The sequence below is a fragment of the Neolamprologus multifasciatus genome, chromosome 13, assembly GCF_963576455.1.
Source record: "Neolamprologus multifasciatus chromosome 13, fNeoMul1.2, whole genome shotgun sequence".
NCBI lineage: Eukaryota > Metazoa > Chordata > Actinopteri > Cichliformes > Cichlidae > Neolamprologus > Neolamprologus multifasciatus.
In genome coordinates, this window is record NC_140451.1 from 27,609,169 (window position 1) to 27,623,922 (window position 14,754).

A 14,754-nucleotide genomic window follows, 5' to 3' on the forward strand; every position below is an offset into this window, starting at 1 on the left:
TTCACCGCGTGCTGGGTTTTATTTGCATCGTCAGTGCAAAGTTATTATTAAACAAAATTTAAGTGAACTGAAACAAAAACTACGGTTTACACAACAAGTTAATAGAAGTGAGAGGAAATAGCTCGAACAGATTTACCTGTTGATTCTACACAAGTCTCATTTTTGTTCTATTGACTTTGAATCAACTCTTAAATAGATACATTTAGGTAGTCTTTCAAATTAACTGCTGAAAATTATGTCAGAGGTTTACAAGATGCTGATGAGATCTGCTATGATGTATGAAATGAGATGAAAAAGACAAAGAGGCACAGCTGGAGATGGCAAGTGAACATATTAAGATTTTCACTGGGAGTGAGCAGGATGGACAGGATTAGAAAGAAGTACATCAGGGGGACAGCTCAGGTCGAGCAGCGTGGTCATGTGCAGTGGAGAGGGTCGTGGATATGTTGGACAAAGGAATACTGAAGCTGGTAGGCAGGAAGAAAGAGGGAGACCCCAGAAAAGGTTCATGGATGTAGTGAAGGATTACATGAAGAGAGTTGATATGACAGAAGAGGATGCTGGGATTGGGTGAGATGAAGGCAGATGATTTGCTGTGGCGAAGTGTGTATAGCACAATTCAACAACAAGGTGATTCAAAGTGCTTTACAGAGACATTAGAAACAAAAACAAATAAAAAGCATGATTTAAAATTGATTAAAACAAGCAAACTAACTAACTAATTAACAAACAAACAAACAAACAAAACAGTATATAAAATCAAAACAGATAAAATCAGAACAGTAGATAAAATCAGTAGTTAAAATGTAAGTTTTGAAATTTAAGCTTAAGTGCGGATTTGGTGCTTTATTCAAATGCAGCTGAGAACAGGTGAGTCCTGGATTTAAATAAACTGAGTGTTTCAGCTGATCTGAGGCTTTCTGGGAGTTTGTTCCAGATATAAGGGGCATAAAAGTTGAATGCGGCTTCTCCATGTCTGGTTCTGACTCTGGGAACTGATAAAAGACCGGATCCAGATGACCTGAGGGATCTGGAAGGTTCATACTGGGTCAGGAGGTCACTGATGTATTTTGGTCCTAAACCATTCAGAGCTTTATAGACCAGCATCAGAACTTTAAAGTCTATCCTCTGACAAACAGGCAGCCAGTGTAAAGACCTCAGAGCTGGACTGATGTGGTCCACTTTTTTGGTCTTAGTGAGGACTCGAGCAGCAGAGTTCTGAATGAGCTGTGGTTGTCTGACTGATTTTTTTTTAGGTAGACCTGTAAAGATGCTGTTACAGTAATCAAGCCTACTAAAGATGAATGCATGGACTAGTTTTTCCAGGTCCTGTTGAGACATCAGATCTTTTATCCTTGAAATATTCTTGAGGTGATAGTAAGCTGATTTTGTTAAGGAAATAACCGGAAGAAGACAGTCCAACCCTAGTTCAGGGTCAGTTGGTATCTCTTAAATACAGAGAGCAGCTGCTTCTGCACATTTTGCTTTGTTTCATGAGTCGAGTTTATGAAATATTAATTCATACCCAGACTCCTCCATACGCATGATTTCTGGTGCTTTTACACTCAGAGGCCACCAGGTGGTCATACAAATGATTAGAATGAGTAAAGAAACTGGATCAGTGTTCTGGATTTCTCTGCAAACCTTCCAGAAACATTAATAAATGTTCTGTTGATATCTCTCAAGAGTTGACTGACGGACAGATGACACAGTACACGTGTTCGGTATTTCATATTGCACTTTATTCACCTCTGAAGAGGCAGAAGTGGTCTGGGCTGAGACCTCGTCGCTGTCACAGATCAACACTTATTGCTTTCGGGCTCTCGCACATGTCGGACCCATCTCAAGTATACTCACACTGAAACTTTGTGTACATGTACATATGTAAATGAATATGTGTATGTGTGTGTGCCCCAACACTGCAGAAAACACAGCACCTCGTGTCTTTGGGTGAAGGAATAACGCTGAGTGATGGGATGAGCAGAGAAACCGGAGAAACGCTGAGGTTTGACACGACATGAAGGTGAAAACAAACCGGAAAAAATAATACACAACAATGTGATGTTCTCGTCAGCTACTCCACACAGAGACGAATAAAGGCCTTCACTTTAAAATTACATCCTGTCCCAGAAAATCTCATATCGCAGTACCCAATTATTTCTCAGCACAGACGTCGCTGCGGGCTTCGTGGGCTCCACTAATTCAGCTTAAAGCTGCTCTGTTCAATCTTCATGGCAACAACAGATCTAATGCGGCTCGTAGTGAAAAAAAAAGCAGCAGGAGAGAGCAGCAAAGGACACAAAAGTCACATTTCCATCAGAACGCTGCTCGAAATGTAATATCTTTGGGTCTTCATCCTTTGAAGCCAATAAACTGAGAGGGTACGGTGATATGACACTAGTGAAACCGGAAACTAATGAAAGCCAAGCTTCACTTGAGCCACATGCATAACAAGCCGTCGCCTTCGCCATTTATTCTCACGTTTCCAACGGTTCTGAGTGTTTTTAAACACTGACTTGTGGATAGTAATGCAGTTAAAGTCAGCGAGAAGTCTGTATCAGCTACATCAATACTATATAAACTGGAGAGCTGGTGTTATTGATCGTTCATCAGACAATCTCAAAGCATTTTGGTCAAAAAAATGTGCCGATATGAAAAAGTTTTATACGCTTTCTTTTTTGTTTGTGTTTTTTTTTTACTGAGCATGAGGCATAAAAGCGTTATTTAGAAATTATATCATTCAGTTTCTGCAGCAGAGCAGCCTCGCCTCCATTAACAATGCTCTCAGAGCTCTCACAGCTGAGCCGATGGTACTACAGAGGTCGGTCCATCCTCATAGTGCAGCCGACAAATTGGTACTCCCGGGACACCTTTCACAAGTGGATACAAGTACCAAAGTCTTTTGTGGTAAAGTCAATTATCCATTTAAAAGCTCATTTTCAAGAGGCTTGCCAGATGAAGTCAGCTGGACTTGATGATTTGAAATGATCTTAGTGTCAAATTACACCGAGTCCACTGAGCAGAGTCAACTTTAGAAGTCTTTGTCTCATTTATAAACATTTGATTCAGAATAATTTACTAACAGGAGCGCAGGGGTGCAGGATGGACTGACAGGGTGTGCACCGAGGGTAAAAGGAGCTTTCACTGTTGTAAAATACATGAAGTGTAAATTCATTCTCATTGGTTGAATATAGGCAGACACAACTGTATTAACCACAGTACCTTTTTTTAATGGTGCTGGTAATTTGGACGCATAAGAGTCGCTAAATCAGACCAAATGTTCTATTTCTGTTGGAAATGAATGCAGAGAATCTTATTGTGTCTCATAAAATATCAGAAAACCTTAAAAGTACCCTCAGTGTTTGTATACTGTCATAAACACCAGTGTTGTCATGTTTCAATTATAAAATATTTTAGTTAGAAATGAAGCAAAGAAGTTCTGAAGAAGCTTTTAAGCTGTATACTTGAGAATTCAACTGACTTCTCTATTTTTGGTGCTTGTATCCACTTTGTCGCCGTTACCTGCTACATTTGAGGGCAGACTGAGGGCAAGTTTGTGGAATAAACTGCTGACACGCCTGATATCTGAATTTTTTCCTCCCTAATAAAATGACATTTGCATTAGCCCTGAAAATCCAGCAGAGGTTCCTAATGACACCTCTCCAAACCAGAGCTAAGCGCTGCATTTCCACTTGGGTGATGTACCAGTAAGTCATTTTTGCACTGCCAGACATCCTTTTCTGTTGTATTGTTGAACTCGGTGGTAAATCAGGACCCTGTGCTGGGTTTACATTACACAACTCGGTGTGTTTTGCTGCGGCTAAATTGCGAAACCATATCGAGTCCAGCAGAGACGTCTTTGTGCTTGAAATAAGAGGTCAAAACCTTCCCGTAACGCCCATGACTTCATCTTTGTGATTGCATTAGCAGTGCGAAAAACCCCAAATCTAATTTGCTCTCCAAACTGTACTCCCACTAGTGTCCCTAATAATATGTGAGTATATCAGTATATTATCCCTACCTATTTAGAATATATAATTTTTTATTTTCTGGCCAACAAAAGTCAAAATCAATATAGAAGAAAAGAAAACAAAGGGTGAGTTGTTTCCTCTCTAATCTGGATAAAAGTGTTTAAAGTGATCGCTAAGATTAGTTCATTAGTAATACTTTTAAAGGTTATGTGATGAACAGCCTGCAGAGGGCAGTATTTTCCAGCTGCTTCCATCAAAGCAGGCGAACTGCTTCTTAATGCTGAGACGGCAGGGTAGCACTGCACATGCAATCACACTCAGCCTCCAGGGGAAAAAGTCATATCCTCTCACAATCTCTTGATGTCGGGTCAACGTGTCAAATGGGTCACATGACAGGGATTACGGGGGACTACGTCACACGATGAGGGTGAAGAAGGCCTCAGTGGTCCAGGATGCGGAGGTTGCCGGATACGATTTTGTTTTCCAGCATGGAGCCAGCCGGAATATCGATCCGATCTCCGTGGTTGGCGATGATGATGACGGTGCCCTGTAGGGACAGAAATGATGACGGGACTGAATTTAATTAAAGCCGTAAATCAAAAACAGAAGCACGCAGGTTCAAAGTCTGAAATTAATGTCTTCAATTCTCTCTGCACTTCTTCTCCACCACATTACTAAAACAGCGAGTTTCTTTTACTGTCGGCGAGCTTTCTGGATTTATTACGCTCAACATTGTTATATTCAGAGTAAATTAAATAGCTGCCACACGTTTTGTGGCCATGAAAACAACTGTAGCTCACATGCTGGCATTATGGAACAAACGAAAACAAGGTTTCCTCGTCTTAAAAAACGAATCTGACTGCAGAGCTTCACCTTAAGCGACACGTTTTTCCCAAAGGTGACGTCTCCGGACACCGTCAGATGGTCGAGCTCCAGCATGTCGGGAATGCTCTCGAAGCGGATCAAGTATTCCTGAACCTGAGCGCAGACACAGAGAAAAGTAAGTCATCTGCATATGAGCTTTTCAACCCCACAGATCCTTTGGCAAATTAAATTACTGACTAAATACCGTCACTGAGAATCGGAAATTTGGGGGCATCAGTGGTGTAACCTCTGAGGATCAGGAGATTACTCAGAAACCTTCTTGGAAGAATTTATTGATTTTACGACCCAACTTTAGCATCCCATTTAACATCTGCACACGCAGTGACAGATGTTCCGATGCTTCCACAGCTGGTGTGATTACCTTGGTGAAGGAGCTGCCCAGTTTGACGTGCGGTGTTGTCGGGAACTCTCTCTTCGGGCTCATGTTGAGCGAGCCGGCGTCCAGGCTGTACAGGTTGGACATGACCAGGAGCAGGTCCGACGTAGTCTTGACCGGCAGGAAGCGGCTGCGGGGAACGTTTATTCCCAGGGCGTTGTCGAAGCATTTGATGGCCGCACCCACCGCAGTCTCCAGCTGGATGACGTTCTGCCCGCCGTCGAGCGTCTGATGAACAGGAGAGGGGACAGGACACGTTAGCTGTTTTTCTTTTCCTGCTTATTTCCAACAACGTGAAGAAAAATGAGACTGAGCACAGCGCTAACACCACGTTAAAGTCCAAATCACATTGTTTCCTACCCAACATGTTTTAATAAAAACAAAGGTGCACGTTTGTGCCCCTAACTGTACAGTCTTTACTATAAAACTACATTTAAATTATGCAGCAACTCCCAACAGAGAAGCTTCTTCACCCAAATTAAATAAACAAGAGTCGAACTGTGATTTAAGCCAATGGCGGTCCAGATGTCAGTGGTGATATCTCCTTCCACTACTTATTTTATTATTTTCCCATTACTAAACACTCTACCTGTACAACTAATAATATTACCCTTCAGATCATCTGTACTTTGTGTTTAATCCTAATTAGTGGACATTCATTTTATCTTAAGTGCCTCTAAACCACGACAGCGCGCAGTTCTGCAGTGTGCAGGCCTCTAACTGAAACTGAACCCTCAAACTGAGTGGTTTTAGTGCTGTACTCTTATCTAGATGGGACCTACACTTATGTAAAACTACAGCTCCTGCACAGTTGTGTCCAGTTTGCATAACACTTGCAATCCTGCACATGAGTGGAAAATTTCATCTGTACCTATCGGGCCAAGACAGCAATAATCAGGGAGGAGGCTGCGGTTCAGCTGTGAATTTATTACACTGGCTGCAGTTTTGGACGGCCTGAGGCGACGCTTCCCCCCCATCAGGGGGCCAGAGGCCCGCAGTGCCAGTGAGTGAGCAGGACCGAAATAACACAAAGTCACAGCAAGTTACATTTGTTTGCTGTGCTGCTTTAAATCAGGATTGCTCTCAACAAGGACTCTGGAGGGCATTAAAGGACAAAAATATGTGGGAAATAAGTCACATTTGGACAAATTAGGTACAAGATTAAATTCACTGATTAAGCATTTACTCAAACATTAGCTTCATCAGGCAAGTGTTCCTTTTTTCTTTGACTTTCTTTTCTGACTTAACATGACCTGTGCAAACCTCACAGAACGAGGGAGGAACCCCTGTTATTGTGTTAGCGTTGTCAAAAGAGGGCAAATATAAGCTACAAATCCAATCATCTAAGCATCTAAGAAGGGCCAGACACATCTCTGAGGTCCTCTCAGGCCTTTGCTGCGTCTTTCCCATTTCTCAAGAACAAGATTTTCAGATCCTGTTCGTCTGCTGCCATCTTTTGTCTTCCACTTGTTCAGTTCCTCCACATTTAAAGACACTACAGTTTTTGGCGAATAGCTCTTGAGGAATCACCTTTTATTGCAAACATACTACCATTTTGTGCCTGTCAAACAGTTTGGCAATTTTTGTAAATTCAACTTAACAAAAATGTGCTTTTACGACAGCCTGCTACTAACAAAAGGGCTAAAGATAGAATTTAAAATTGGTTTACTGCTAAATTGCCTGTTGTGCATAGATGATACTGCTTCATCTCTTGAGTTAGGTGCTTGAATGATTCATATTTCAGTGTTAAGTAAGTTAACAAACAAAAACATCCATCTATAAATGGTCCGGCACAAGGACGGGACTGAAAGTGAGTGAAAAAGCTTCTGCTCACAGAAGTTTTGAAAGACCTTTAGAAACCCTGAAGAACTATTGCTTCAGACCACTTTAAAAAACAACAACAACAAAAACCATTACACCACAGTGTAATGTAAAAAAGGAAAGAAGACTTTTTCTTAGTACTGTATGTTTTGTTAGCCAGGGGGTTTCTCGGGATCACATTTGTCTGAAGTTGACCGATAACCTAAACTGACTTTGTCACCCCTGTTTTTTTACGCCTGCCTGGCTCTTTTCAAAGACCTGGTCAGGGTGTAAGAGTTATTTTTGGGGGTTGAAGTTACAGTTAAGTTATAATTACGCTAACAATATTGAGAATGCATTCATGTTGGTCAAGGCCTCCTCATCAGGAATGTATAAGCGTCTTCCCAGGAGATGCCAAGTGACTCTTCTGCAGCCTCCTCTCATCAACACATGAGCCTAACATGAAGTGCTTCTTTTAAATTATTAATTTTGATCTTTTGACAGTTTTAAGGTTGATTCTCCATTAACAGCTTTACATGTGGCACCTGATTAATAACCTGGATTTTTATATATATATATATATATATATATATATATATATAATTTTTTTTATTTTTTTTTTAAATTTAGATTTAAAAATTTAAAAATATATATTTTTATATTTTTAAATCAATATTTTTAAATTAAAATATTTAATTTAAAAATATTGCCCAGGATGTGAGAGTTGGTGTTTACGACACCAACTCTCTGCCATCTATAATCCAGTTTTGACTTCCCTTCCCAGACGCCTTAACGCCCACTCACATCCTGGGCCATCTGACCTCAGGAATTCGCATGATAAGGTGGGGCCAGGTTTCCCAATGAACTCACCCGAAACTCTGGCTGATTGGGACCCACACCCAGTTTCACACCTTGGCTCAGGCGATTAGAGGATCATCATGGGGTCCTTTCGTCCCTCTGTGGGGGGATACTCCCACTAGGTTTATATCTGGGACTCTCCACCATTTGACCTTAGAACTGAAGAAGCTTCTCGGATGAGAGGTGAAACGTCTTCAAGCAACTTAAAGAAGTCCAGACGCTTTTCTTTGCAAGCTCCTTTGACTATAAATTATGTCTTGCAGCCCAACTGCAGTACTTTGACTGCCCACCAGGGGGCTGCAGCCCACACAGGAAGTTGCTCAAAGAGAGGAACTTGTACCGAAAAAAAAAGGACATATCCAAATTAGGATAGGTGGATGCTGGATGCTTTTCCAAGTCCAGAGCAATACATGTGCGTAAGAGGAGGAAGAACAAGCGCAGAACGTTCTGTGGGGATTATATCTTTTTAGATCATTTTAATATCATGTTTATTCTCTTATATCCTTTTTATTAAGCTTTGAGTAGTGGATTAAAACATTTATTCAATATATTACACATATTGCAAATGTGCTTACAGAAGAGTTGGGCTTCTGTCGGGTAAGAGGTTATAAGCTTTAGTTGGCGAGGTGAGAGGTGAGACAGAGTGCACTGAGGTCGAGACACCCACACACACACAATATATATATATATATATATATATATATATATATATATATATATATATATATATATATATATATATATATATATATATATATATATATATATATATATATATATAGACTCATTTCTAGGTAAGAGTTCAGACATATTTTGCTTGTAAATGCATTTTGTGCCTGAATAAGTGACAGTTTTTTGTAGGATGTGTTTCTGATGTTCCAGAGATAAGCGAGAGTAAGAAGATCAACAGGAAGCACCTGGCGTGGAGCTGTGGTTACTGTAACTTATCCATGTTATGTATCTGCTTTGAGGGGGGCGTTATACCCTGACACATGCTGAGGATTGTGATGATGCATTTCCTCCACACATGTGTTTAATCAAATCATTGTTTTGACGCACTTGGACCAGCAGTCGTTTGTCTCTCACCTCAATCACGAATCGGGACAGTTCACATCACATGCAGCTGAAACTTTAGTCCAAGCACAGCAGATGAGCTGGATTGTTTTGTGTGGAAAATTGTCACGTGACATGTGGGAATGAAGCTGTGCAGGACGGCAGAAACATGAAGCGGAGATGAGAGAAGCTTTAAAATACGGGTGTCCTCAGCAAGCGTTTTTGTTAGATATGATTTATTCATGAGTGATGGTCTGTGTGGGGGAAGAGCAGATCTGTCCCTGCTCCACTTTACATGGTTCAACCGGACAGATGATGATATTCCGGGAGGTTGGCTGGTCACTGAAACTGAACAGTTTCTTCTGCACACTCAGCTGCCCTCGTGTGAACCCTCTTTGAAATTTCCAGAGGGCTTGAACGAGAAGATTTATGACTCATTTCTCTTTGATGCCCTTTGCAATTTATTTAAAGTGAAGCATGGAGGAGAAACAGGCTAAGCAGAGTTCAGTTAGTTAGTTTTCCTTTAACTGCACTTGTCAGTGTACTGTGAGCCACAAATAAATCCCAGTTTGGACTCTTTGGGGATGTAAACAGTGAAATGCGCAACGTTAACATGAAATCAGTGGGCTCTTCTCATTTCTCCCAGTTTTAACGTCCATCTTCTCCTGGATTTCACCCCGAAATCAATCTCAGCGTAGCTTTTAAAGGATGTAACAATTTCTAAAACGCATGTGGTGACAAGAGCAGGCTTGCTGGAAGAGCGATGACATTATAGCCGTGTACGGAATGAAAGGAATTGAGGATGACAAACAGAAGTTCACTTATCATCTGCACCATTCAAAGAACCGCTAATTCCTCAACAGTTCCTGGTTAAACTAATACCTTAATTTGATAATAAAGAACTGTTTTTGTTCCCAGTGTTCTCTAAGAACATTTATGTTTTTTTGTTACGGAGCAAACGGATTCTAAAAATCTTCCAAGGAGAGAAAAATCAATCTAAAATGCAGCAAAGCTTTTAAAGTGCCTTAAATCACCTGAGGTATGAGTCCCAGTTGTGTCGCAGCTGCAGCTGGTGGGTGAATTATTACCTCTGAATGAGGACCAAATCCTTTGCTAACTATCCTCAACTCATCTCAATCGACAGAGAATATTAAAGCAAGAAAAATGCTTTCATTTTCTGTCATCTGCACACTGTTGCAGTGGCAGACGCTCATATTAAAGACAGTTTTGAACAATGAGGTCGATGCAAGGTTTGTGAAAATATCTGCGTGATATTAAACATGTGAAATATGTCACTGTATCATAGAAATGTGGAACAGAATGGCATGCTGGTTACAAAGATTATTACACAGATTATTCATTTTTAACTTTTACTTTCACTGAATGTTGAATTACTCCACGCTGCACGTGCAGTAAGCCGTGTGCCTTATGTTTGGCTCCTCTTCACTCACCTTGGGGTTGACTATGATCTCCATGTCCATTGCATTCTGCTCCTGCAGCCTCTTGATAGCAGGTAGAGAGATCCACAGGTTGTTGGTGTTGAAGATTTTGAACTTTGAAACTGATTTGAATTCGTCCACGTGCGCTTTGGGCACCTGAGCGATCTCCAACAGGCGCAGCTTCCCTTCATACTGGATCAACGTGCCTCCCTGGAAATCACAAGAAGCATTTTTACAGCACACTCGCTGACCTGAGAGATTAAGCCGAATTCTGGGAAATTAAAAGTGTTTTTTTAGGTTCGCACAAAATAATGGTTACACTGAAATGCCAGCCAATAACCACCTACAGGAAATGCAAACCTCCAACGTGTAAACCAGTAACAGTGAAAGTTCACAAGGTTATAATAACTACAACTAATTCAGACACACATATCTGAGCAGCTCCTTCAGTGGGAGACTGCGGCACCCACGGTGTGGGGCGGAGAGATTTCGCAGGTCTTTCCTCCTCACTGCTGTCAGACTCCACAATAAAGACTTTTGCAGCTGATCAAACACACAAACCCACACATGTGCAATAAGACTGCTATATGTGCAATTCTTGTGCAATTCTTCTTCTGACAAAGTTGTATTTTTGTATTTTCCTACTCAGTTGTATATAGTATTTCTATTTCTATTTTATTCTATTGTATATATTATTCTATTCTATTTTATTCTATTGTATATAGTATTTTATTTTATTCTATTGTATATATTATTCTATTCTATTTTATTCTATTGTATATAGTATTTTATTTTATTCTATTGTATATATTATTCTATTCTATTTTATTCTATTGTATATAGTATTTTATTTTATTCTATTGTATATATTATTCTATTCTATTTTATTCTATTGTATATAGTATTTTATTTTATTCTATTGTATATATTATTCTATTCTATTTTATTCTATTGTATATATTATTCTATTTTATTCTATTGTATATATTATTCTATTCTATTTTATTCTATTGTATATATTATTCTATTCTATTTTATTCTATTGTATATAGTATTTTATTTTATTCTATTGTATATATTATTCTATTCTATTTTATTCTATTGTATATAGTATTTTATTTTATTGTATATATTATTCTATTCTATTTTATTCTATTGTATATAGTATTTTATTTTATTCTATTGTATATATTATTCTATTCTATTTTATTCTATTGTATATAGTATTTTATTTTATTCTATTGTATATATTATTCTATTCTATTTTATTCTATTGTATATAGTATTTTATTTTATTCTATTGTATTTTATTGCATTCCAGTGTTTTCTAATTTCTGCTATATAACTTTGCACTTTTGCTGTAACAAAACAAATTTCCCACCTGTGGGACTAATAAAGGTCATCTTATCTTATCTTATCTTATATTGATCTTAATAATACTAAGATTACATACATTTAACCACTGAAAAATTAAAGGTTTTGTTCACTTAAATTAAAAAAACAAACAAACAAAAAAAACTGTGCTACTTTGTGGGGATGAAGCTGTTCGAGTTTGGGGCAATTTCTTTATCAGTGAAAAGTAAACGGTACAAATTCCATTCACATTCATTGTATTGAGACATTAGTAGAAACATTAGAGACAGAAATGATGTCAAGGCTTATTGCTAACAGAGGAAAGTAAGAAACCACAAAAACATCTTTACTTTGGTTACATTACCACAAAAATATTTTATATCCTTGTTAATGCGACGGGGATAAATCAGAATCTCACATCCACAATAACCTTCATCATACCTTCACGTCAGCGCGGGTCTTATCCGTCACCTCCATGACGAACTCGCAGCGTTTGCCGTTAGGCTGGCTGACCAGGTGGTGCAGGATGTGGAGGTCGACGGTGGCTCCCAGATTGTCGATGTTGGACACGAAGATGTACTCTTTGCCCTGCTCAATCAGCTGATCCAACAGGCCCGAGTTGTAGAAGCTGGCGTAAATGTCGCCGTGACCGGGAGGGTACCAACCCTCTGCGTTTTGCCCCGTCATCCTCAAGTTTGTGGACACGGGAAGGAGAGACTCTTTGTTGATGCGAGGGTACCTTGATGAAGAAAAAGAGTTCACGATAAGATCGGGGGTTATTTTTACGACCCGTGCCGGCTCAGTTTTTTCTTCGTCCTTCATTTTTTTCCAGTCCCATCCAGTGGGCTGGATTGGAGTCTTTGACAGGCCAATTATGGCCCCCAGCCCTCATGTTCTAGACCAAAATGTGTACAAATATCAAATAATAAGGAGTACAAGATTCAGAAGGATGTACAAGACACAATACAATGACCCCGAGGTCTGACATCTCGACACGTACATGTGAAATGACCTAAACTGTGGTGCATGCTATGGCGCCATGTATGTGCTACTGGCTTCATGTAATGTTGTTAAAACCTTAAAATCAAATTCCAGTTAACAGCTATCATTTTGACACACTGGAGTAGATCCAGCACATATTGCACACATGCAGGGAGTAGGAAGAGGAGCCTGTAGGGATGGATCTAAAAATAGAAGTATTCTTGGAAGTGTTTCAGAGGTGCACAAAGAAATGTCCTTCAACAGGAGAAAAATCAGAAAAGGTTGACTATATAAAGCGCATCCTTCTCTTCTGTTGATGTGATTAAAGTCTATCTCCTTATGTAACTTATAATATGTATGGAAGGAAGAAAAAAAGCTTGTTGACTCATTTATCTGTGGAGCTGCAGAGCTGTGAATCTCAGACTGTTAAGCAGACAAACACCACAAAGACAAAACAAAAGTGTGAAATCATTTTTGCTCCACATTTGACGTAAATCCTCGGAAACTCCGCACCAAGCCAGCATGCCAAGTGCTATCTAAATTTCTCCTTTTCATATCACTGCCCGGACTTCAAACCGCTCCCTCGACAAGCAAACTTTTTAGCTTTTTCCAAGAAGGCAGAGAAGGCAACACGCCAACAAATCCAAGCCAATGATGGCAGTGTGCATTAAAGTGATCAAAGGGCTTGTTCGAAGGATCTGAGTCAGGTTTAGTTAACAAACCTCAAGGTGAGGAGCCCGGTGAGCATGAGCCGCCTGTGTTTTTACCACTTTGAGGAAGCTTATGAGAGCTGGTCAGGTGAGACGAGCTGCAGGGTTTGGGTACCACGGCCCTTTTAATGGAAGATTAATTCTATCTGACTGTTCTGGGAAGATGTTTATGATAAGACTTTCTGATGAAAGTTCACACACTTCAAAGGTTTCATGTCATCTTAAAACCAAATCTGGGAACATTTGATTACTTCCACAAAAAATGTTCCTCCTTTCTTGGACATGTGCTGCCTCAGAGGGAAGCGTCTTTCAGGGTACAAAGACATGGACAAGGAAAGAAGTCACTTCATGTATTCAACCATCTCATCTGGGAGTTTGTCCTTTCTGACGTCTCTCCTGAGGGATATGCTGAACGTTTATGGGTTTAACACCCGGAATAAATTTGTTATGTGGCTAAAGAGAAAAAAAAATGGGAAACCTAACCTGCATTTTTACATCAGCTTGACGACTCCTCTGGTTTCTGGTGCTCAGGCACGATTAAACCAGACATTCAAGAGGTACTCGCGCTGTCTAGGAAAACTACATCTAACAAATCCAATGTTTACATGACAGCTGATTTTGTCTTCCTGAAGACACTGAAGAAGGAATGATCATGGAAAGAAAAACCTAGAGCTTTGTTCAAAGGGACACCCAGTTATTATTTTAAGGCTTAATAGGAGCTTTAGTAAAAAGTAAAGAAAACCATGGACCAACACACACAGTTAAAATCCCTACTGCTTTGGGGAAGTGGAAAGATTTCTTTTTTAAGAATTCAGTTTCACTTCAAAGTAAGTGAATTAGATGCCCTATATGGATAAAATAGCTACGCATGCCATGAGTCTCGTGAAACATGGTTTCTGTGCTGATGTTAATGCCAGAGGAGACTCAGTTATTCATTCAGCTGTGACTTTCGCATGTGTGCCATAACTTTACGTGGTCAGCCGCTGAGTTGCTGCTGTTCCTAAACGTGCCCACTTTGCAATAATGCCACTTACAGCACTAACAGTTGATTGTGAAATATCAACGAGGGAAGAAATTTCACAACTGACTTGTAGCAACAAAGGCATCCTGTTACAGCACCACGCTCTGATTCGATGAATTCTTTTAGAACAACCGATATTTCTGAAGACAGCTGTTGTAATTTTTTTGCAGTTTATTGTTTGATAACAGCATTTTGGTTATTTTGTAAGTGATTTAAGTGTTAGTCACATGTTTAGTGAGAGCTGTTAATTATAGATTTCATTTTCTGCTAAAGGGGAGCATTTAACAGGTATTTTCATTAGAAAACT

At 39.6% G+C, this 14,754-nt stretch overlaps 1 protein-coding gene across 2 annotated transcripts in view; it reads right to left on the reverse strand.

The window, feature by feature from the left end:
- Positions 1-1,720: 1,720 nt before the first annotated feature.
- ugp2b (UDP-glucose pyrophosphorylase 2b) overlaps positions 1,721-14,754 on the reverse strand; it is a 39,169-nt gene continuing 26,135 nt past the window's right edge. For both annotated transcript variants that reach the window (XM_085183563.1, XM_085183562.1), the window contains exons 6-10: positions 12,177-12,474; positions 10,395-10,592; positions 5,218-5,460; positions 4,845-4,949; positions 1,721-4,518 (exon numbers count right to left, since the gene is read on the reverse strand). In XM_085183563.1, coding sequence (XP_085039689.1) covers positions 4,411-4,518; positions 4,845-4,949; positions 5,218-5,460; positions 10,395-10,592; positions 12,177-12,474 — 952 coding nt within the window. In that variant the 3' untranslated portion in view covers positions 1,721-4,410. The remainder of the gene's footprint in view (positions 4,519-4,844; positions 4,950-5,217; positions 5,461-10,394; positions 10,593-12,176; positions 12,475-14,754) is intronic.